Source organism: Physella acuta, unplaced genomic scaffold, assembly GCF_028476545.2.
Source record: "Physella acuta isolate Inbredline_101_S28 unplaced genomic scaffold, ASM2847654v3 ptg001635l, whole genome shotgun sequence".
NCBI lineage: Eukaryota > Metazoa > Mollusca > Gastropoda > Physidae > Physella > Physella acuta.
In genome coordinates this window covers 243,930-265,687 of record NW_026733149.1, presented here as the reverse complement: position 1 = coordinate 265,687, position 21,758 = coordinate 243,930, and the positions used below count along the sequence as shown (strand labels likewise).

The window sequence follows — 21,758 nt, the reverse complement described above, 5'->3', positions numbered from 1 at the left end:
CAGTGCTGCATCTGTCAGAAGATCAGTGCTACATCTGTCAGAAGGTCAGTGCTACATCTGTCAGAAGATCAGTGTTACATTTGTCAGTGCTACATCTGTCAGAAGGTCAGTGCTACATCTGTCAGAAGGTCAGTGTTACATTTGTCAGTGCTACATCTGTCAGAAGGTCAGTGCTACATCTGTCAGAAGGTCAGTGTTACATTTGTCAGTGCTACATCTGTCAGAAGGTCAGTGTTACATTTGTCAGTGCTACATCTGTCTGAAGGTCAGTGTTACATCTGTCTGAAGGTCAGTGTTACATCTGTCAGAAGGGCAGTGCTACATCTGTCAGAAGGTCAGTGCTACATCTGTCAGAAGGTCAGTGCTACATCTGTCAGAAGATCAGTGTTACATTTGTCAGTGCTACATCTGTCAGAAGGTCAGTGCTACATCTGTCAGAAGGTCAGTGTTATATCTGTCAGAAGGTCAGTGTTACATTTGTCAGTGCTACATCTGTCAGAAGGTCAGTGCTACATCTGTCAGAAGGTCAGTGTTACATCTGTCAGAAGGTCAGTGTTACATTTGTCAGTGCTACATCTGTCAGAAGGTCAGTGCTACATCTGTCAGAAGGTCAGTGTTACATTTGTCAGTGCTACATCTGTCAGAAGGTCAGTGCTACATCTGTCAGAAGGTCAGTGCTACATCTGTCAGAAGGTCAGTGCTACATTTGTCAGTGCTACATCTGTCAGAAGGTCAGTGTTACATTTGTCAGTGCTACATCTGTCAGAAGGTCAGTGCTACATCTGTCAGAAGGTCAGTGTTACATTTGTCAGTGCTACATCTGTCAGAAGGTCAGTGCTACATCTGTCAGAAGGTCAGTGTTACATCTGTCAGAAGATCAGTGTTACATTTGTCAGTGCTACATCTGTCAGAAGGTCAGTGCTACATCTGTCAGAAGGTCAGTGTTACATTTGTCAGTGCTACATCTGTCAGAAGGTCAGTGTTACATTTGTCAGTGCTACATCTGTCAGAAGGTCAGTGCTACATCTGTCTGAAGGTCAGTGTTACATATGTCAGAAGGTCAGTGCTACATCTGTCAGAAGGTCAGTGTTATATCTGTCAGAAGGTCAGTGTTACATCTGTCAGAAGGTCAGTGCTACATCTGTCAGAAGGTCAGTGTTATATCTGTCAGAAGGTCAGTGTTACATCTGTCAAAAGATCAGTGTTACATTTGTCAGTGCTACATCTGTCAGAAGGTCAGTGCTACATCTGTCAGAAGGTCAGTGCTACATCTGTCAGAAGGTCAGTGCTACATCTGTCAGAAGGTCAGTGCTACATCTGTCAGAAGGTCAGTGCTACATCTGTCAGAAGGTCAGTGTTACATCTGTCAAAAGATCAGTGTTACATTTGTCAGTGCTACATCTGTTAGAAGGTCAGTGCTACATCTGTCAGAAGGTCAGTGTTATATCTGTCAGAAGGTCAGTGCTACATCTGTCAGAAGGTCAGTGTTATATCTGTCAGAAGGTCAGTGCTATATCTGTCAGAAGGTCAGTGTTACATTTGTCAGAAGGTCAGTGTTACATCTGTCAGAAGGTCAGTGTTACATTTGTCAGTGCTACATCTGTCAGAAGGTCAGTGCTACATCTGTCAGAAGGTCAGTGCTACATCTGTCAGAAGGTCAGTGTTACATTTGTCAGTGCTTCATCTGTCAGAAGGTCAGTGCTACATCTGTCAGAAGGTCAGTGTTACATTTGTCAGTGCTACATCTGTCAGAAGGTCAGTGCTACATCTGTCAGAAGGTCAGTGCTACATCTGTCAGAAGGTCAGTGCTACATTTGTCAGTGCTACATCTGTCAGAAGGTCAGTGTTACATTTGTCAGTGCTACATCTGTCAGAAGGTCAGTGCTACATCTGTCAGAAGGTCAGTGTTACATTTGTCAGTGCTACATCTGTCAGAAGGTCAGTGCTACATCTGTCAGAAGGTCAGTGTTACATCTGTCAGAAGATCAGTGTTACATTTGTCAGTGCTACATCTGTCAGAAGGTCAGTGCTACATCTGTCAGAAGGTCAGTGTTACATTTGTCAGTGCTACATCTGTCAGAAGGTCAGTGTTACATTTGTCAGTGCTACATCTGTCAGAAGGTCAGTGCTACATCTGTCTGAAGGTCAGTGTTACATATGTCAGAAGGTCAGTGCTACATCTGTCAGAAGGTCAGTGTTATATCTGTCAGAAGGTCAGTGTTACATCTGTCAGAAGATCAGTGTTACATTTGTCAGTGCTACATCTGTCAGAAGGTCAGTGCTACATCTGTCAGAAGGTCAGTGTTATATCTGTCAGAAGGTCAGTGCTACATCTGTCAGAAGGTCAGTGTTACATTTGTCAGTGCTACATCTGTCAGAAGGTCAGTGCTACATCTGTCAGAAGGTCAGTGTTACATCTGTCAGAAGGTCAGTGTTATATCTGTCAGAAGGTCAGTGTTACATTTGTCAGTGCTACATCTGTCAGAAGATCAGTGCTACATCTGTCAGAAGGTCAGTGCTACATCTGTCAGAAGGTCAGTGTTACATTTGTCAGTGCTACATCTGTCAGAAGGTCAGTGCTACATCTGTCAGAAGGTCAGTGTTACATTTGTCAGTGCTACATCTGTCAGAAGGTCAGTGCTACATCTGTCAGAAGGTTAGTGCTACATTTGTCAGTGCTACATATGTCAGAAGGTCAGTGTTACATTTGTCAGTGCTACATCTGTCAGAAGGTCAGTGCTACATCTGTCAGAAGGTCAGTGCTACATCTGTCAGAAGGTCAGTGTTACATCTGTCAAAAGATCAGTGTTACATTTGTCAGTGCTACATCTGTTAGAAGGTCAGTGCTACATCTGTCAGAAGGTCAGTGCTACATCTGTCAGAAGGTCAGTGTTACATCTGTCAAAAGATCAGTGTTACATTTGTCAGTGCTACATCTGTTAGAAGGTCAGTGTTACATTTGTAAGTGCTACATCTGTCAGAAGGTTAGTGCTACATTTGTCAGTGCTACATCTGTCAGAAGGTCAGTGTTACATTTGTCAGTGCTACATCTGTCAGAAGGTCAGTGCTACATCTGTCAGAAGGTCAGTGCTACATCTGTCAGAAGGTCAGTGTTACATCTGTCAAAAGATCAGTGTTACATTTGTCAGTGCTACATCTGTTAGAAGGTCAGTGCTACATCTGTCAGAAGGTCAGTGCTACATCTGTCAAAAGATCAGTGTTACATTTGTCAGTGCTACATCTGTCAGAAGGTCAGTGCTACATCTGTCAGAAGGTCAGTGCTACATCTGTCAGAAGGTCAGTGCTACATCTGTCAGAAGGTCAGTGCTACATCTGTCAGAAGGTCAGTGTTACATCTGTCAGAAGGTCAGTGTTACATCTGTCAAAAGATCAGTGTTACATTTGTCAGTGCTACATCTGTTAGAAGGTCAGTGCTACATCTGTCAGAAGGTCAGTGTTATATCTGTCAGAAGGTCAGTGCTACATCTGTCAGAAGGTCAGTGCTACATCTGTCAGAAGGTCAGTGCTACATCTGTCAGAAGGTCAGTGCTACATCTGTCAGAAGGTCAGGGCTACATCTGTCAGAAGGTCAGTGCTACATCTGTCAGAAGGTCAGTGTTACATCTGTCAAAAGATCAGTGTTACATTTGTCAGTGCTACATCTGTTAGAAGGTCAGTGCTACATCTGTCAGAAGGTCAGTGTTATATCTGTCAGAAGGTCAGTGCTACATCTGTCAGAAGGTCAGTGTTATATCTGTCAGAAGGTCAGTGCTATATCTGTCAGAAGGTCAGTGTTACATTTGTCAGAAGGTCAGTGTTACATCTGTCAGAAGGTCAGTGTTACATTTGTCAGTGCTACATCTGTCAGAAGATCAGTGTTACATTTGTCAGTGCTACATCTGTCAGAAGGTCAGTGCTACATCTGTCAGAAGGTCAGTGTTACATTTGTCAGTGCTACATCTGTCAGAAGGTCAGTGTTACATTTGTCAGTGCTACATCTGTCAGAAGGTCAGTGCTACATATGTCTGAAGGTCAGTGTTACATATGTCAGAAGGTCAGTGCTACATCTGTCAGAAGGTCAGTGTTATATCTGTCAGAAGGTCAGTGTTACATCTGTCAGAAGATCAGTGTTACATTTGTCAGTGTTATATCTGTCAGAAGGTCAGTGCTACATCTGTCAGAAGGTCAGTGTTATATCTGTCAGAAGGTCAGTGTTACATTTGTCAGTGCTACATCTGTCAGAAGATCAGTGCTACATCTGTCAGAAGGTCAGTGCTACATCTGTCAGAAGGTCAGTGTTACATTTGTCAGTGCTACATCTGTCAGAAGGTCAGTGCTACATCTGTCAGAAGGTCAGTGTTACATTTGTCAGTGCTACATCTGTCAGAAGGTCAGTGCTACATCTGTCAGAAGGTTAGTGCTACATTTGTCAGTGCTACATCTGTCAGAAGGTCAGTGTTACATTTGTCAGTGCTACATCTGTCAGAAGGTCAGTGCTACATCTGTCAGAAGGTCAGTGCTACATCTGTCAGAAGGTCAGTGTTACATCTGTCAAAAGATCAGTGTTACATTTGTCAGTGCTACATCTGTTAGAAGGTCAGTGCTACATCTGTCAGAAGGTCAGTGCTACATCTGTCAGAAGGTCAGTGTTACATCTGTCAAAAGATCAGTGTTACATTTGTCAGTGCTACATCTGTTAGAAGGTCAGTGTTACATTTGTAAGTGCTACATCTGTCAGATGGTTAGTGCTACATTTGTCAGTGCTACATCTGTCAGAAGGTCAGTGTTACATTTGTCAGTGCTACATCTGTCAGAAGGTCAGTGCTACATCTGTCAGAAGGTCAGTGCTACATCTGTCAGAAGGTCAGTGTTACATCTGTCAAAAGATCAGTGTTACATTTGTCAGTGCTACATCTGTTAGAAGGTCAGTGCTACATCTGTCAGAAGGTCAGTGCTACATCTGTCAAAAGATCAGTGTTACATTTGTCAGTGCTACATCTGTCAGAAGGTCAGTGCTACATCTGTCAGAAGGTCAGTGCTACATCTGTCAGAAGGTCAGTGCTACATCTGTCAGAAGGTCAGTGCTACATCTGTCAGAAGGTCAGTGCTACATCTGTCAGAAGGTCAGTGCTACATCTGTCAGAAGGTCAGTGTTACATCTGTCAAAAGATCAGTGTTACATTTGTCAGTGCTACATCTGTTAGAAGGTCAGTGCTACATCTGTCAGAAGGTCAGTGTTATATCTGTCAGAAGGTCAGTGCTACATCTGTCAGAAGGTCAGAGCTACATCTGTCAGAAGGTCAGTGCTACATCTGTCAGAAGGTCAGTGCTACATCTGTCAGAAGGTCAGGGCTACATCTGTCAGAAGGTCAGTGCTACATCTGTCAGAAGGTCAGTGTTACATCTGTCAAAAGATCAGTGTTACATTTGTCCGTGCTACATCTGTTAGAAGGTCAGTGCTACATCTGTCAGAAGGTCAGTGTTATATCTGTCAGAAGGTCAGTGCTACATCTGTCAGAAGGTCAGTGTTATATCTGTCAGAAGGTCAGTGCTATATCTGTCAGAAGGTCAGTGTTACATTTGTCAGAAGGTCAGTGTTACATCTGTCAGAAGGTCAGTGTTACATTTGTCAGTGCTACATCTGTCAGAAGATCAGTGTTACATTTGTCAGTGCTACATCTGTCAGAAGGTCAGTGCTACATCTGTCAGAAGGTCAGTGTTACATTTGTCAGTGCTACATCTGTCAGAAGGTCAGTGTTACATTTGTCAGTGCTACATCTGTCAGAAGGTCAGTGCTACATAAGTCTGAAGGGCAGTGTTACATATGTCAGAAGGTCAGTGCTACATCTGTCAGAAGGTCAGTGTTATATCTGTCAGAAGGTCAGTGTTACATCTGTCAGAAGATCAGTGTTACATTTGTAAGTGCTACATCTGTCAGAAGGTCAGTGCTACATCTGTCAGAAGGTCAGTGTTATATCTGTCAGAAGGTCAGTGCTACATCTGTCAGAAGGTCAGTGTTATATCTGTCAGAAGGTCAGTGCTACATCTGTCAGAAGGTCAGTGCTACATCTGTCAGTGCTACATCTGTCAGAAGGTCAGTGCTACATCTGTCTGAAGGTCAGTGCTACATCTGTCAGAAGGTCAGTGCTACATTTGTCAGAAGGGCAGTGTTACATCTGTCAGAAGGTCAGTGTTATATCTGTCAGAAGGTCAGTGTTACATTTGTCAGTGCTACATCTGTCAGAAGATCAGTGCTACATCTGTCAGAAGGTCAGTGCTACATCTGTCAGAAGGTCAGTGTTACATTTGTCAGTGCTACATCTGTCAGAAGGTCAGTGCTACATCTGTCGGAAGGTCAGTGTTACATTTGTCAGTGCTACATCTGTCAGAAGGTCAGTGCTACATCTGTCAGAAGGTTAGTGCTACATTTGTCAGTGCTACATCTGTCAGAAGGTCAGTGTTACATTTGTCAGTGCTACATCTGTCAGAAGGTCAGTGCTACATCTGTCAGAAGGTCAGTGCTACATCTGTCAGAAGGTCAGTGTTACATCTGTCAAAAGATCAGTGTTACATTTGTCAGTGCTACATCTGTCAGAAGGTCAGTGCTACATCTGTCAGAAGGTCAGTGCTACATCTGTCAGAAGGTCAGTGTTACATCTGTCAAAAGATCAGTGTTACATTTGTCAGTGCTACATCTGTTAGAAGGTCAGTGTTACATTTGTCAGTGCTACATCTGTCAGAAGGTTAGTGCTACATTTGTCAGTGCTACATCTGTCAGAAGGTCAGTGTTACATTTGTCAGTGCTACATCTGTCAGAAGGTCAGTGCTACATCTGTCAGAAGGTCAGTGCTACATCTGTCAGAAGGTCAGTGTTACATCTGTCAAAAGATCAGTGTTACATTTGTCAGTGCTACATCTGTTAGAAGGTCAGTGCTACATCTGTCAGAAGGTCAGTGCTACATCTGTCAGAAGGTCAGTGTTACATCTGTCAAAAGATCAGTGTTACATTTGTCAGTGCTACATCTGTTAGAAGGTCAGTGCTACATCTGTCAGAAGGTCAGTGCTACATCTGTCAGAAGGTCAGTGTTACATCTGTCAAAAGATCAGTGTTACATTTGTCAGTGCTACATCTGTTAGAAGGTCAGTGCTACATCTGTCAGAAGGTCAGTGCTACATCTGTCAGAAGGTCAGTGTTACATCTGTCAAAAGATCAGTGTTACATTTGTCAGTGCTACATCTGTCAGAAGGTCAGTGCTACATCTGTCAGAAGGTCAGTGCTACATCTGTCAGAAGGTCAGTGCTACATCTGTCAGAAGGTCAGTGCTACATCTGTCAGAAGGTCAGTGCTACATCTGTCAGAAGGTCAGTGTTACATCTGTCAAAAGATCAGTGTTACATTTGTCAGTGCTACATCTGTTAGAAGGTCAGTGCTACATCTGTCAGAAGGTCAGTGTTATATCTGTCAGAAGGTCAGTGCTACATCTGTCTGAAGGTCAGTGTTACATTTGTCAGAAGGTCAGTGTTACATCTGTCAGAAGGTCAGTGTTACATTTGTCAGTGCTACATCTGTCAGAAGGTCAGTGCTACATCTGTCAGAAGGTCAGTGTTACATTTGTCAGTGCTACATCTGTCAGAAGGTCAGTGCTACATCTGTCAGAAGGTCAGTGTTACATTTGTCAGTGCTACATCTGTCAGAAGGTCAGTGCTACATCTGTCAGAAGGTCAGTGCTACATCTGTCAGAAGGTCAGTGCTACATTTGTCAGTGCTACATCTGTCAGAAGGTCAGTGTTACATTTGTCAGTGCTACATCTGTCAGAAGGTCAGTGCTACATCTGTCAGAAGGTCAGTGTTACATTTGTCAGTGCTACATCTGTCAGAAGGTCAGTGCTACATCTGTCAGAAGGTCAGTGCTACATCTGTCAGTGCTACATCTGTCAGAAGGTCAGTGCTACATCTGTCTGAAGGTCAGTGCTACATCTGTCAGAACGTCAGTGCTACATTTGTCAGAAGGGCAGTGTTACATCTGTCAGAAGGTCAGTGTTATATCTGTCAGAAGGTCAGTGTTACATTTGTCAGTGCTACATCTGTCAGAAGGTCAGTGTTATATCTGTCAGAAGGTCAGTGCTACATCTGTCAGAAGGTCAGTGTTACATTTGTCAGTGCTACATCTGTCAGAAGGTCAGTGCTACATCTGTCAGAAGGTTAGTGCTACATTTGTCAGTGCTACATCTGTCAGAAGGTCAGTGTTACATTTGTCAGTGCTACATCTGTCAGAAGGTCAGTGCTACATCTGTCAGAAGGTCAGTGCTACATCTGTCAGAAGGTCAGTGTTACATCTGTCAAAAGATCAGTGTTACATTTGTCAGTGCTACATCTGTCAGAAGGTCAGTGCTACATCTGTCAGAAGGTCAGTGCTACATCTGTCAGAAGGTCAGTGTTACATCTGTCAAAAGATCAGTGTTACATTTGTCAGTGCTACATCTGTTAGAAGGTCAGTGTTACATCTGTCAAAAGATCAGTGTTACATTTGTCAGTGCTACATCTGTCAGAAGGTTAGTGCTACATTTGTCAGTGCTACATCTGTCAGAAGGTCAGTGTTACATTTGTCAGTGCTACATCTGTCAGAAGGTCAGTGCTACATATGTCAGAAGGTCAGTGCTACATCTGTCAGAAGGTCAGTGTTACATCTGTCAAAAGATCAGTGTTACATTGGTCAGTGCTACATCTGTTAGAAGGTCAGTGCTACATCTGTCAGAAGGTCAGTGCTACATCTGTCAGAAGGTCAGTGTTACATCTGTCAGAAGGTCAGTGTTACATTTGTCAGTGCTACATCTGTCAGAAGGTCAGTGCTACATCTGTCAGAAGGTCAGTGCTACATCTGTCAGTGCTACATCTGTCAGAAGGTCAGTGCTACATCTGTCTGAAGGTCAGTGCTACATCTGTCAGAACGTCAGTGCTACATTTGTCAGAAGGGCAGTGTTACATCTGTCAGAAGGTCAGTGTTATATCTGTCAGAAGGTCAGTGTTACATTTGTCAGTGCTACATCTGTCAGAAGATCAGTGTTATATCTGTCAGAAGGTCAGTGCTACATCTGTCAGAAGGTCAGTGCTACATCTGTCAGAAGGTCAGTGCTACATCTGTCAGAAGTTTAGTGACCCATCTGTCAGATGCTCAGTTCTCACTGCAGTTTATTATTAGATTGTTACACGCACACACATGGTTGCTTAAGAATTATTTTTTTTAAGACACTAAAGCTTTTCTTTTGCACACGCTGTTATAACAGAAAACAAACTAAATGTTACAAAATCCATTTCCAAAAATGTGCATAGGAGCTAATGATCAGCCGCTAAATGTGCGACTATCTACATTCTAAAGGCATCCGTGTCCGTAGTTCTGTACTGTGGCGTGGTCTTGATTCATCACACACACACACACATACTGTCTCTCTCTCACACACACACACATACACATTATATATATATATATATATATATATATATATATATATATATATATATATATATATATATATATTTGTTGTGTGGGTACTGGAACAGTCCCCCCCCCCCCCTATGTTTAATGACCGCTATTGTTTGCCGACAGGGCGAGGTTGGGAAGGAGATGTACATCGTCACACAAGGGCAGGTGGAGGTGGTGGGCGGGGAGAACAACAGCACAGTCCTGGCCACACTACATGAGGGCAGCGTCTTCGGGGAGATCAGGTAGGACGAGATTTACGACGGGCTCCCGTCATTTAGGCTCCCGTCATTTGGGCTCCCGTCATTTGGGCTCCCGTCATTTAGGCTCCCGTCATTTGGGCTCCCGTCATTTAGGCTCCCGTCATTTGGGCTCCCGTCATTTGGGCTCCCGTCATTGGGCTCCCGTCATTTGGGCTTCCGTTATTTGGGCTCCCGTCATTTGGGCTCCCGTCATTTAGGCTCCCGTTATTTAGGCTCCCGTCTTTTAGGCTCCCGTCTTTTAGGCTCCCGTCTTTTAGGCTCCCGTCATTTAGTTTATGGACAAAATGGCCCCCGTCATTACGACTCCCGAAAAATAGGCTCCTGTCAATTTGGTTCACGACAAAAGGACCACTGACAATACGGTTCCAGTAGAGACTAAGTCTCCCGGCAAAACGGTCTCATTGCATATTACACCTGCCAGTGGGACCCCTTCATCAATATTCTTTAGAGTTTGCTTAACTGACACTCTTTAGTAATACAACATATCGATCTCTTGTTCGCACTTCGCAGGTCTTATTTTATAATAGTTTATTATAAGATATAGTATGTTTTTATTTAAGGGTCACCTATCTATGACTTCCATAATTGAGTCAGTTATAGGCTGTTCCAACTCAGTGTGTGGGGAGAAGGGTCCACGCTGTACATTCCTACCTGCAGTATGCTTGTAGGTTATCAAAACATTTATATCATACATTTACACTTCTGTGCTCGCTTTTAAGCAACAGATCTTTACTGTTGTAAATTAAACATTATCAAAACTTTAGAATTGGTGGAATTTAGCTGTTAAGGGCTCGATTTCTTTGTGAATTGATGTTGGATCACGAAAAACAATTTCATTCAGGCAGCAAGATGTTATAGTGGTAGTGGAGGTAGGACAAAATGGTTACTTTTATGCCAATGGTGGTCATGCCATTCATTAGTCTGGAACCAGTATGTCAGGAGTCCTTTTGTCGGTAGCCAATATGTCGGGAGGCCTTTTGTCGGTAGCCAATATGTCGGGAGCCCAATTGTAGGGTGCCAATTTGTCGGGAGCAGCTTTGTCGGGAGCCAATATGTTCTGAGCCTATTTGTCGGGAGCCAATATGTCGGGAGCCGCTTTGTCGGTAGCTAATATGTCGGGAGCCCAATTGTCGGGAGCCAATATGTCGTGAGTCAATATGACGGGAGCCCATTTGACGGGAGTCAGGGCCTTTTAGACGGGGTTATTGTGACTGGGTCATTTTGTCGGGGGTCGATGTGACGGGGTCATATTACCGAGGCCGTTTTGACAGTGTGCCCAATGAACCAAAATTAGATAAAACACGATCTGACGTCATTTTATAACATAAAATGTTTGTTGGTATGGAATATATTTGTGTTGCAGTGGCGTATAGAGGGTAGGTGCAGGGAAGTAGCTGCTCAAATATTTAGGCGCCTTTTTTTTTTGAAAAAAAATATTAAATAAAACAAGCAAGAAAAGTCGGTATGTGTTACTAAATAAATAAAATAAATAGATGCTTCTATTTTGTGGTTGGCGTGTGTATTAAACTGTTGGTCAATGAAGTCGCCTATTAACGATTGAACTGACACATTTTGCCATACTCTAACATGGAGGTGCGACATAAGTGATGAGTGTTACCATCATAGTCCAAGCCGTCGAGAATGAGCTGAATAATTTATTTCCATAGAGAAACCAAGACAAATGCGAGACGGGAAAAGGAACGGAGACAGAAAAATTAATTTTATTTCGTTCGCAACGTGTTTCATTTTTTTTTCGCTTGTTTGTGAGTTTGTGGTAAATCTTTTAACTCAATTTCGACCAACCTCTGATGCGATTTCGTTCAAACTTTCCAGATACGTTCCACTTTGATGACAATACAAGTCTATCAATTTTTAAAATTTAATTAGATGTTTAACTAATCATTAAAAATTAATTAAACGGTTTCAAAACTAAGGGACATCACAAAATTAAATCACTCGATAAATTACTATATTCAATAAAAGAACGGGAGAAAGCATCAACCTACCAGTCTGGTGAGCTGTGTTCACGCCAAATGTTTACAATCGCGGAGACGGTCGATCTAGTGAAGGTTATTAGGGGCAGATAATAAAGTTTTTAAACTATTTGAAACTAACGGGAGGTAAAAATAATAATCATTAAAAAAGTTTTAAAAAACCCACGTTTTCTGATTGAACTAAAAAGTAGAAAATAAACGCTATACATCACAATAATGCAAGCGATCACTCTACTATAAGCGATGAAAAACGTGGGGCGCCGAAGTAAAAGTTATATTACTATTGATTAGATAATACTATTGACTTTTATTAGGGAGCTTGTAGAGAGTCAACAGTATTAGAAACTGTAAGAAAATCACGGCGCCCCACGTTTTTGATCGCTTATAGTAGAGTGATCGCTTGCATTATTGTGATGTATAGCGTTTATTTTCTACTTTTTAGTTCAATCAGAAAACGTGGGTTTTTTAAAACTTTTTTAATGATTATTATTTTCTACTTTTTAGTCTTTGTTTGTTTGCATTAAAATCTTGCTATCGATTTTATCTTTTCACTTTTTTTGGGTAAACGAAGACAACTCGTAAAAAGACAACTCGTAAAAAGACAACTCGTAAAAAGACAACTCGTTACTGACTAGAACACATAGATTTGAACCCGTGTCGAGTGGGATAGCAATCGTGTGCCCAACCACTCGACCATATCGTCTCCCCCAAACTGGCCTACCTCGTGTAAGTTTAAACTCGGTTCAAACTAAATTATCTGTCCCTAAGCCTGTGGCGAAGTGGGATCGTTCGCTTCACTGCGCGCGAGGTACGGGTCGCTCCTGTAAGTTTAAACTCGGTTCAAAGTTCAAGCTAAATTCTCTGCCCCTAAGCCTGTGGCGACATGTGATCGTTCGCTTCACTGCGCGCGAGGTACGCGTCGCTGGTTTTTTTTCTAATGGCTAGCAGAGGAGAATTATATATATAGATTATATAGCGGTCTAAAATGCTCAATAAAATGTTTCCATTGATCAATTTAGTAATAATAACAATTGAATATTCAATGGTCATCCAAAAGAAAGCTTCCCTGAAAATTTCAGCGCGCTAGCTAACTGGGAAGTGCCAGAAATTTCGATCGCAAGATTTGATTGGAAAGACAAACACACAAACAGAGAAAGCAAGTTAAAGAAAACGTGGGAAAAAATAATTAAGAACTTGCTGTCGTCTGTAAAATCTGGTCATGGACGGCAGATAATCGTCTTTCAGATTTCGCGATCTATTGATGGTGTTTTCAAGCAAATATTTAAAAATATACAGACATTTAAGAAAAATATTCATAGCCCTAACTCTTACCTTAGCCATAACAACAACCAAAAACATGAACAAAAAATGAACCGAAGCACAAACATAAGCATACAAATAACATTTCCCTAACCCTATCCCTATCCCTTCCCCAATAACTATCCCCTTATCTCTAGCTTAAACATATGTGTTTCCATATCTCTGGCCCTATATATATATATATATATATATATATAATGATAATGTCAGTATAGGTTTTAAGTACAAATGAAGTTAAAGTACAGGTATGAGTACAGGTATAAGACCTGTCGGTCAGTTAGTCAGTGATTGTGTATCATATGATCTGACAGCTTGCTAGCGATGTCTGGGCGCGGCAACAGACGGACGGCAGACGTCAGATGTAAAGGCTACACCAATGTCTTCACACTCTCTAAGCACGACTTCGAGATGGCTATGACCGAGTACCCAGACGCTCAAGCAGTGTTGAAGAAACGTGCCAAGTAAATGTCGTCTGTTTAATTCAACGCAAAAACTCGGTTTGGGCAATCAACAAAAAATTGTTTTTTTATTCAATTAACAGCACGTTGAATTTGTTTTTCATCGTAACTGAAATCGTTTTTGTCATACAATGTTTAAATCTTATTCTAATACATTCTAATACTCGTGAAGTCATTCACTATGTTCAACAATAATAATAGTAGCAGTTGTAGCAGTAGTAGTAGTAATGGTAGCTGTAGTAATAATGGCAGCAATAGTAATAATAATAATAATAATAATAATAATAATAATAATAATCAAAACAATAACAACAACAGTAACAATAACAACAACAATAACAACAACAATAATAAAGAGATAGACACACCCCAAGCCGCTCACAATTGTTTAGTGTGACTTTGTATCCCAAAGGAAGCTATTAAAAGCCAACGCTAAAATGGAAAAGAAACACAAGAAAGTTGAAGCCGAAGAAATCATCAAAACTTCCCCAGAAACTCCCAAATTGCTACAGACGGTCATTCAAGTAATGGATCCCGACTCGAATCTCGTCAAACATCTGACACCCAGCACACAGCCAAGCCAAAGAAAAAGACCACATTCTCGGTATATCTGCTATATATCTATATCTATATATCTATATATAACAGAGGCGTAGCGACCCTTCCCGGCGCCCGGGGACAAACTTTCAATCTGGCGCCCCCCCCCCCCTCCCCAATAATTTTTTTAAATTTATAATGCAAAACTGCAGCTAAAATGAGCTTATAATTTTTTCCAACCCATTTTGGCGCCCCTTAGGGTCGGCGCCCGGGGACATATGTACCTCCCCCCACCCCCGCCCCCTCGCTACGCCTCTGCTGCTTAACACAAATATGGTCGTGCAGGAGCAAACTGATTCTGTTGTGTTGGACTGAATCAACTACCTCACAGTTAATCTATCCTCTTCCAGCTCTCAGTCGTATCTATTTGCTGTTAGGTCTCAGTCAATCTGTTGCTAGGTCTCACAGTCAATCTGTTGCTAGGTCTCACAGTCAATCTGTTTCTAGGTCTCACAGTCAATCTGTTGCTAGGTCTCACAGTCATCGTCTGAGCCCCAGCACCTCTAATTTAAACCATCTGACGCCACCGAGGTCTCTCAGCTATCGTCTGGCCAACAGAGCGCCAACGGACGGGGTCAACAACCTGACGCATGATGGATACGACACGGATGAAGACAACGACGATCCTTTGGTCTACGACAGCTCGGATGATGTACGTACTTCACGCGGCGGGGGCGGGGCTTGTTGTTGTGTAGGGAGGGGCTTGTTGTTGTGTAGGGAGGGGCTTGTAGTTGTGTAGGGAGGGGCTTGTTGTGTAGAAAGGTCTTGTCGATCGCTGGCGGGCGTTTGCCGGGGTGTTATTTAATTATTTAATGTCTTGTTCTTGCGTTTAATTGTCTGGTTCTTATGTTCAAGTGTCTGTGTCTTGTGTTAAAATGTTTGGTTCTTATGTTATTATACTAACCATATTACTTTGGTTCGTGTGTTAAAATGTTTGGTTCTTATGTTTTTATACTAACCATATTACTTTGGTTCGTGTGTTAAAATGTTTGGTTCTTATGTTTTTATACTAACAATATTACTTTGGTTCGTGTGTTAAAATGTTTGGTTCTTATGTTTTTATACTAACCATATTACTTTGGTTCGTGTGTTAAAATGTTTGGTTCCTATGTTTTTATACTAACAATATTACTTTGGTTCTTGTGTTAAAATGTTTGGTTCCTATGTTTTTATACTAACAATATTACTTTGGTTCCTATGTTTTTATACTAACAATATTACTTTGGTTCTTGTGTTAAAATGTTTGGTTCCTATGTTTTTATACTAACAATATTACTTTGGTTCTTGTGTTAAAATGTTTGGTTCCTATGTTTTTATACTAACAATATTACTTTGGTTCTTGTGTTAAAATGTTTGGTTCCTATGTTTTTATACTAACAATATTACTTTGGTTCGTGTTAAATCGTCTGGTTCTTGTCTTCCTGTCAGGTTTCCTTGTCTGAAGTTCTTCATGACGCCGGCGCCATTAGCAGCTTTGAGGATGACGAAAGCAACGCTGAGGATCAACCCAGACAGGATCTGCGCAGAAAAAAATCGTCGGACTATTTTTGGAGTGACACCGTCCAAGAGCAGTTGAACGATACCGGAAGTTGTCAATTATTAGAAGGTCAACTAGTTCCCAGTGAAGTCAGCAATGATGCAGGTTTGCCTTTCTCACTTTTTAATGAATTTTGTAGATGCCTGGGAACGACTCACAGGGAAATTGCCCATATAAAAGCAAGCCCGGACAGGGTGCTGTCTACTCTAATCCAGGGGTCTCCAAACTTTTCAGCCCGAGGGCCGGATTAACTATCAAATATACGTTCGGGGGCCCGCGAGCCGTAGTTTGGAGACCCCTGCTCTAATCCCTAGGCTTATAATAAACTAACGGGTCAAGGCAAGTCTGGCTCAACCCCGAGTGGTCGAAATCTGACCTTGGTCTTAAACTTTAAAACAAAAATATTTTATAAATTTATTTTCTTAAAAATATTGAACCAAATAAAAAAAAATAAAAGACTACAAGATAATAAAAAAAAGAAACTAAAAGCGACAAAACACCCAATCGGACAACAACAAATATGAAAAGGTAAAAACGTAAGTGAGACAGATAAAAAGGGCACGCACGAGGCATAATTAATAAAGATTAAGTCCACACAGGACAACTCACAAAATAATATTGGTGTGAGCGGCTGGAGTGTATTATTATTATTATTTGTAACTTAGAAGGCGAATGTATCGTTTCTTTTCATGTTGTAAACAGTTCGTACTGTTTAGTTGTGTAGTCCCGTATTATGGCGCCGCTGTCTATCTGTTTATGTCCCTGTTTACAGCTAGTTTGTATATATTGTGTTTATATTGTTGTCAAGGTTTATATTAAGTGTCTTTTTATATAATTCTGTTGCATGTTTCGTGGCGTTTGGTTTGTTATCTGTGAATTAGGGACTATTTGTTTAGGTGAAGTGTGCGAGGTGTGTGGAAGTCAGTTTCCGGAGTGGTGGTTGATTGCTTTTGGATGTCGTGCGGATGAAGGGAGGAAGTCTGTGTGTCAGATCCTGGACCATCCAGTGCATCAAAAGTCTAAGAAACATCATCTAACTGTTAAGCTAAGTGAATCCAATTCTTTTAAGCTTGGACGTTGTCCGAAATTGGGTGTTTTGTTGTATATAAATTGGTTTGTTTTGTCTAGATCTAGATTCTAGAGATCTAGTTTTTACTTTCTCGTATATACGAAGTAGCCTATAGAGAAAGTCTTGTAATCGTGCAAAAAAAAATCGAGATGACGTTTTACACCTCACTGATACGGAAAAACATAATTTTGCAATCTTGTCTGTGTGTCTGTCTGTGTGTCTGTCTGTCTGTCCGTGTGTAAACACGATAACTTGAGTACCGTTACAGCTAGGTTGATGAAATTTCATATATAAGTATTTTATCAAAATCGTAGATCCGTATCAACTTTTTCACAGTCAAACGGAAAACGAAACATGACGTCACATGGAACATATATAGTATGAAATAATCTAGAGCCGGGAAAGTACACACGTCATTGATTCTAGAGTAAACATTAAAAAGCCATTGCCCAAAAATTATACTATATTAATGACGTCATCGATACTTGATAATAATGACACTAACATTACCACCTCATTTATTTGTCTAATCTTAAAATGGGTCTGCGTGCAGAGTTTCTTTCGGGTATCTCTTTGTGAAGGGGGGGGGGGCGGGCAGAAAACCCTCTCCCCCTTCCGCCGAAGAACATCTACCGCCCGCTTCCACCCCCTCCCTCCAGTGTTGACTAAATTTTATGGGGAGGGGGCGGATACATTTAAAAGTATATTTTCTATATAAATTCTATTTCATTCAAGGGAACGGTAGAAGTGCTGAGGAGTGGGTGCCCCCTCCCCCCGTAGAGTCGCGTGAAAGAAACACTAAATGCGACTTTTGTAAATATTGGACTTATGTGCAAGGTTTAGGGGTATGACTAAGACTATCTTTATTATAAATGTGCAGTAACAACGTGTAGATTAAGATTAAATCCAATTAAAATGTCGATTCTGGATAAAAATACGTTTTCAATTACATTTTTCGTTTCCGGTTAAATAATTTAAAGTTGAGTCGGTGATTTTGGTTTAGAGAAAAAGACATCACCATCAACCTAGCGCCCGTTTTATATCTGCCTTAACGAGCCATTTATCTCTTATAAGAATAATCGAGAAAGTTTAGGGGAGATCACTCCCGCTTTACTTAACACGAGAACAGCCCATTTAATTCTTACATTTTATTTGCAGTTTTTTTTTTAAATTTTATTTTAAATTTTATTTTAGATGTAAGAATTTAGATGTAAAATTCAACATGCATTTGGATTGTGTTTGCTTTTGTGTTTGGGCTTGTTTTTTTTTTTTTGTTGTGTTTTTGTGTTGCGTTAGTGTTTTCGTTTGTGGTTTTTTTTCGTTTACATTTGTTTGCTTTGTATTCGTATTTGCGTTTCCGTTTGTGTTGTGTTTTCTTTTGTGTTTGTGTTGGATTTGTGTATAGTTTTGTTCTATTCCCAAGTTGGTACACTTAAAAAAGATTCACCGTGGTGGAGCACGGGTATGCAGCTAGTTTGTTTATGTAGCGCCACTCCTTTATTTTTATACGTTGCTTTATGTAAAGATTTGTATTAAAATGCTGTCAAAATTAAACAACCAAGTAGAAATATATAGACTGCAATGTGAATGTAACGGTACTCAAGTTATCGTGTTCACAGATATATGGAGTACTGCAAAGAGAAATCTAAATCTGAAATTAAATTTCTTGTAGGCCCTTTTTTTAGGACAAAATGTAAGAGTTTTGAAAATGTGTTCATTTTCACACCTTTAGTGGTTTCTATGGCAACCAGTATGGCTAGATGGATTCTATTAATTTTTTTCTTTAGTTTACAATCTATTTACTTGTGAATTTATTAAATACAATCATTATTATTTATGAAATGACAAATCGTATAGTCATTAAGTAAATACCCATGTATGTTTTGCCCTTTTTTGTCCTTATGAGATTATTTGTTCATGTCAGATGTACCTGGAAAACCGAGAAATGATTCTTCCAGCTCTACAGCGAACAAGGAAAATAGTGAAAGGGCTGCAGGTGGTGATCTATCAAGTGCCACAAGATGTCTACTGAGTGAGAATGCCACAGAGAAGAGCATGCCGGGAGCAAATGGTGTCAGCACACGAATGGAGAAGTTGGCACCTCCGCCCCTCATCTTGAGCTCTACACCTCTGCAGGAGATTTCTCAATGTGACGGGAGACAACGCAAACTTTCTGTCGTCTCCCTCCCCCCAGCCTCACCACGGGACAGCCCACAGTGGGTCACCACAAGCTTCATTGGCCATCGGTCAAATGGCTCCAATCCAATCCCCCACTGCACAGTTGAAGCAGTGAAATCCATGCCACCCATTGAAACCACAAGAAGCATCTGGGGTAACTCTCTGACCAATGGCCTAGAGGGGTGCTGTGGGGCTGGGCCACTGATGGAGATCCCTGCTGAAAATAGGATCACATGTGCTGTGGAGGTACACAGACAAAAAACTTTTAATAGCAGTACATCAGATGCTGTAACAATCACAGATATCCATGGTCACACAGAGACTATGTTGTAAGACACCATCAGATCATGTTATAGCCCACACATCATTTTGTTTATTGTCTGTTATTGTTAGTTGTTTTTTTTTTTTGTTACTGTTGAGCACTATCAGTTGGATAGATTTGAACCCAGTGAGAAACTATTGTAGCATAAATCTTCTATGTTGCACAAAATAATAAGTTACCACTACAACCACCTTTAAAAAATTCTGTATTGTTTTGTCTTTAATATTTAGATAAGCGCTTAATTTAAGGTACGTGAGTAACATATTTAAGTTTTAAAAAATTCAGCTGATTAAATTAAGCAGACACGCCCATATTCAAAAACAACTTGTGCTAATTTAAGAAAAAGCAGACATACACACCAACTAAAAGTGTTGCTTTAATTAGTCCAAACTGGCGAAAAAGTGCGTTTGGGGTCATTTTTTGCGGTTTTCAAAAAAAAATAATTCACTACTTCTAGTTGTGATATAAGAATAAAAAATTATATGTAAATAAAGTTAAAGTCTTTATTTGTCGAAATCTGGTATTTTTTATTTTTATATCTGTAACACCTGTATGAATGTGTTGGTGGCCGGAAAGAACCGCAACGGAAAAAAGCGCAACGGAAAAAAGCGCAAAACAAAAAGCGCACACGGAAAAAAGCGCAAAGAGAAAAAAGCGCAAACAGAAAAAAGCGCACACAGAAAAAAGCGCAAACAGAAAAAAGAGCAAACGGAAATAAGCGCAAAGAGAAAAAAGCGCACACGGAAAAAAGCGCACACAGAAAAAAGCGCAAGCGGAAAAAAGCGCAAACAGAAAAAAGCGCACACGGAAAAAAGAGCAAACGGAAAAAAGCGCAAACGGAAAAAAGCGCAAACAGAAAAAAGCGCAAACGGAAAAAGGCGCAAACAGAAAAAAGCGCAAACAGAAACAGAAAAATGCGCAAACAGAAACAGAAAAATGCGCAACCAGAAAAAAACACAACGAAAAATGTGCAAAAGAGAAATTTAGCACAAAGACCATATGGACTAGATGACACATTTATACATGACTGCTAGGGCTGCTGTGAGAGTGTCGTGTTTGATCACGTGATCTACTACCATTTAAAGCGTACCACTACCACCTGCATTCCCATCACGGAGGTTGTTAGGTGGGTAGTTCATTGATCCTGTTGAGCCCTACATTACATAGTTAATCAGTTTAACAATGTAGCTGCCATTGGAGTAGGTGTAAGTCAAAGCCTGATGTTATTATAAAACTTCATCTCTCTTTGTTTCTTTATAAAAAGGTTATGGAATGTTTTTTAAGGTATTTTACTGAAATGTTTACCGGACGAATGCAAAATGATATAAACAACCATAGCTCTTCTGTTATATAGGCTACATGCAGTGTTTCTTCCAGACTTCCCCCCCCCCCTCAAACTTTCGATTGTACCCTCCCCCCCCCCAAACTTTCGATTTGCACCCCCTCATACTTTATATATATATATATATATATATATATATATATATATATATATATATATATATATATATATATATATATATATATATATATATATATATATATATATATACCGAGGGGTCTATGGGGGGGGGGGGTTACCCCCTGCCTACGCCACTGCATATAAGTATTCGCATAGATTTAGAGTAGCGTCTCTTTTGTTTACATATTTTCATTACCCTTCAAACAAAAGTCTATTTTAGTTATATTGAGATTAAAGAATGTAAATAAATAGTATACACAATTCTGTAGAATAGGAACGATTGGGAGGGAAGTGACATTTAGCGCAGGAAATTTAGGGGTTAGGTAGGGTATAATAAATGGTGGGGTTAGGAAAGTTAAGAGAATGCTCTAATAGGCAGTCTATGTCTCTTTCGTACTTTCGTGTTGGTTTATTGTCGAACCTGTCCTCACCTCACATCACAACAGTTGGGTGACGCTTACCGTGTAATGTTAAAATAAATAGCATGTAATTGAGTTAGTTCGAAGTGAGTTTTCATACAAGCCCAACGCACTAATTAAGGTTGTCGCAAAATGTAACATATATGTCAATGATGTCAATGAATTTTCATTTTAAAAAAAAGTTGTCTAGTACAGTTTACGAAACTTACGAACTTCGCCGATACTTTTTTGGTGGGTAGATTGGTAAGTATGTAGGCGGGTAGGTGGGTAAGTGGGTAGGTGGGTAGTTAGGTAGGTAGGTGGGTAGTAGGTAGGTAGGTAGGTGCGTCATGATGTGAAAAAAATATTAAATACAAAATTGTTATTTTGGTGCGAATGAATGTTGTTGCGAGAAATATGACGAATGCATGTTTGATGACGCGGATGAAAGAGAGTGAAGTTTTGCGATAGGAACGGGTTGTAAGCTAGGTAGTTCGGACTAGAGAGAATGTGAAAGATACTTCGTGCATTGTCGATAGTTTTATGTTTATATGAGAATAGTAGTTGAATAATTATTGACCAAGAAAATAATAGGCATTGTGTAAAGTGATTATCGCCTGTATCGTGGTCATGGGAATGCAGATGGTAGTGGTACGCTTTAAATGGTAGTAGATCACGTGA

General features: G+C 40.6%; 1 protein-coding gene across 6 annotated transcripts in view; it reads left to right on the top strand.

Moving 5' to 3' along the window:
• The window catches only part of LOC131929466 (potassium/sodium hyperpolarization-activated cyclic nucleotide-gated channel 1), an 83,485-nt gene extending 63,769 nt beyond the window's left edge, over positions 1 to 19,716 (top strand). For all 6 annotated transcript variants that reach the window (XM_059285700.1, XM_059285697.1, XM_059285698.1 and 3 more), the window contains exons 14-19: positions 9,606 to 9,724; positions 13,368 to 13,517; positions 13,927 to 14,118; positions 14,583 to 14,763; positions 15,540 to 15,753; positions 18,642 to 19,716. In XM_059285700.1, the coding sequence (XP_059141683.1) occupies positions 9,606 to 9,724; positions 13,368 to 13,517; positions 13,927 to 14,118; positions 14,583 to 14,763; positions 15,540 to 15,753; positions 18,642 to 19,228 (1,443 nt within the window). In that variant the 3' untranslated portion in view covers positions 19,229 to 19,716. The remainder of the gene's footprint in view (positions 1 to 9,605; positions 9,725 to 13,367; positions 13,518 to 13,926; positions 14,119 to 14,582; positions 14,764 to 15,539; positions 15,754 to 18,641) is intronic.
• The last annotated feature ends 2,042 nt before the right edge of the window (positions 19,717 to 21,758 follow it).